The sequence below is a fragment of the Antrostomus carolinensis genome, unplaced genomic scaffold (genome assembly GCF_000700745.2).
Source record: "Antrostomus carolinensis isolate BGI_N321 unplaced genomic scaffold, ASM70074v2 scaffold3712, whole genome shotgun sequence".
NCBI classification, from domain to species: Eukaryota; Metazoa; Chordata; class Aves; order Caprimulgiformes; family Caprimulgidae; genus Antrostomus; species Antrostomus carolinensis.
The window spans coordinates 1-1,973 of record NW_010300037.1 but is presented as its reverse complement, the minus strand read 5'-3'; the positions used below and the strand labels follow the sequence as shown (position 1 = coordinate 1,973).

The 1,973-nt window shown below is 50.1% G+C and overlaps 1 protein-coding gene across 1 annotated transcript in view; it reads right to left on the bottom strand.

Annotated features, from left to right (window-relative positions):
* The window catches only part of PRPF3 (pre-mRNA processing factor 3), an 8,870-nt gene extending 7,944 nt beyond the window's left edge, over positions 1–926 (bottom strand). Inside the window, exons 1-2 of the mRNA XM_010162975.2 lie at positions 773–926; positions 177–260 (exon numbers count right to left, since the gene is read on the bottom strand). Of these exons, the coding sequence (XP_010161277.2) occupies positions 177–260; positions 773–790 (102 nt within the window). The 5' untranslated portion in view covers positions 791–926. The remainder of the gene's footprint in view (positions 1–176; positions 261–772) is intronic.
* Positions 927–1,973: the final 1,047 nt, after the last annotated feature.

Genomic DNA, 1,973 nt, shown 5'->3' with positions numbered 1-1,973 from the left:
GGCTTTGAGCAACCTGGTCTAGTGGAAGGTGTCCCTGCTGCTGGCAGGGGGGTTGGGACTGGGTGATCTTTAAGGTCCCTTCCAATCCAAACCATGCCATGATTCTATGATCTTAAGTCAACATGTCACAGCTGAAATGGAAACCACAGGATTTGCCTGTTGCTTCTGGTAGGTACCTGTGGTGTTGGAGGACTGATGAAACTCAGCTGCTTTTTCCTCTCTTCAATCTGCCGGGTGGCTGCCTCCATCATCTGTTTGATCTACGGAAAGAAAACTGGACAGTGAATTTTTCTTCCCTCTATCAGAAGGAGAGGAGGGGTCCTCAGCACCCTTTTCCAGCTGCAAACACATGCAAGCCAACTTAGTAAGAACTGTTATCAACTGATACCAAACTGTTATCTGGAAACTGATTGTTCCAATCAACAACCTCCAGCTGCAGAGGAACCCCACAGCGCAGGCATTCTCTAGCAAGACCATTCCCATTTACTCCAGCTCCACCAAGACCATTCCCATTTACTCCAGCTCATGCAAAGAGAACATCCAAGCTTTTCCCCACAGGAAGGCTTCACATAATTGTCACCCTAATGCAGTGAGCCTTGTGAAGGGGACACAAGCAAACAAAGGACACTCAAAAGCAACTTGCTATTTGCTTGCTCAGCTTCTAATGTGAATTAAAATAAAGAAAACACCAAACCACGTTGGGATTTGAGATCTCAGATGGGCAGCTCTTGTTCTGGGGGCAAAGCTGGTGTAACAGCCTAACTAGACTGACCTGTAGCTTAGTGAGCATCCCAGGGCTCTCCGATGGCGGGCCTGGAATAACCTCAGGCTCATCCTCAACCTCCTCGAACCGCGGTATGCGCCGCTTCTTGACACCTGAAGATTCCTTGGATACCTCAGAGTCATCGCCGAACACATCCTAAGGTAAAAGGAGAGAAGGAGAAAAGGGTGGTTAAAAACCAAATAATTCTTCTCACAGTCAGTGTTTTAAGAGGAGGAATCACCACACAGATCAGATCTGGCACTGTAGGGTCAGCTCTGCCTTGTGATTCAGTTTCCAGGGTGGCACTCGCAGGTTGATCTACTGATAATCCCACGTGAAGCCTGTGCCCTGGTCCCCCACCAGAGAAGCATCAATGATGATCCATGCAAGAGCATGAAAGACAGGAGACATCATAGGGACGTGCCTGTGTACAAGCCACCATCGTTCTCTCAGGTGGTCAAAGGGTTTTTTTGGCACTGAAGAGATTTACAGTCTCACTCAGCTACCTAGAGAGATGGAAAAAAAAACCTGCCCACAAGCTGTCCTGACTGAGCTAAAATAGTTTCCATGTCTTCCACCAATTTCAGAAGGTTTGGTGAAGGAAGCTGCGCTGTCCTACCCTGTCCTCCCCAAAAGGAGGATGCAGCCCCAGACCCGGGGTGGGTCAGGACACCTGCAGCATTCCCTCGTGCTCCAACCCAGCCAACTCCAGCTCAGATCCAAAGACACTGCGCTCAAAATGAGCCGCTCTGGAGAAACACAGCTCGGAGAGCAGGAGGAGCAAGGTCCAGGCTGATGGACTCGTGTGCAGCATGAAGGTCACCAACCAAAAGGCGACGTGAGCTTTACGCAGAGCTCTGTTCAAGCAACTCAAGCTTGTGAGGCTGCCAGCAGGGATTTCATCTCGTCAGTGCCTGGTTTGTGTAGGGTAAACTGGAGCTGTCCATGCGACTGTGTTACTGTCGTGCCTGTGTGTGTGTGACTCTGTGTGTGTGTGTGTGTCTCTCTCCCTCTCTGTGTGTGTCTCTCTCCCTCTCTCTGTGTGTGTGTCTCTCTCCCTCTCTGTGTGTGTGTGTCTCTCTCCCTCTCTGTGTGTGTGTCTCTCTCTCTCTCTCTGTGTGTGTCTCTCTCCCTCTCTGTCTCTCTCTCTCTCTGTGTGTGTCTCTCGCTCTCTCTCTCTGTGTGTCTCTCTCTCTCTGTGTGTGTGTCT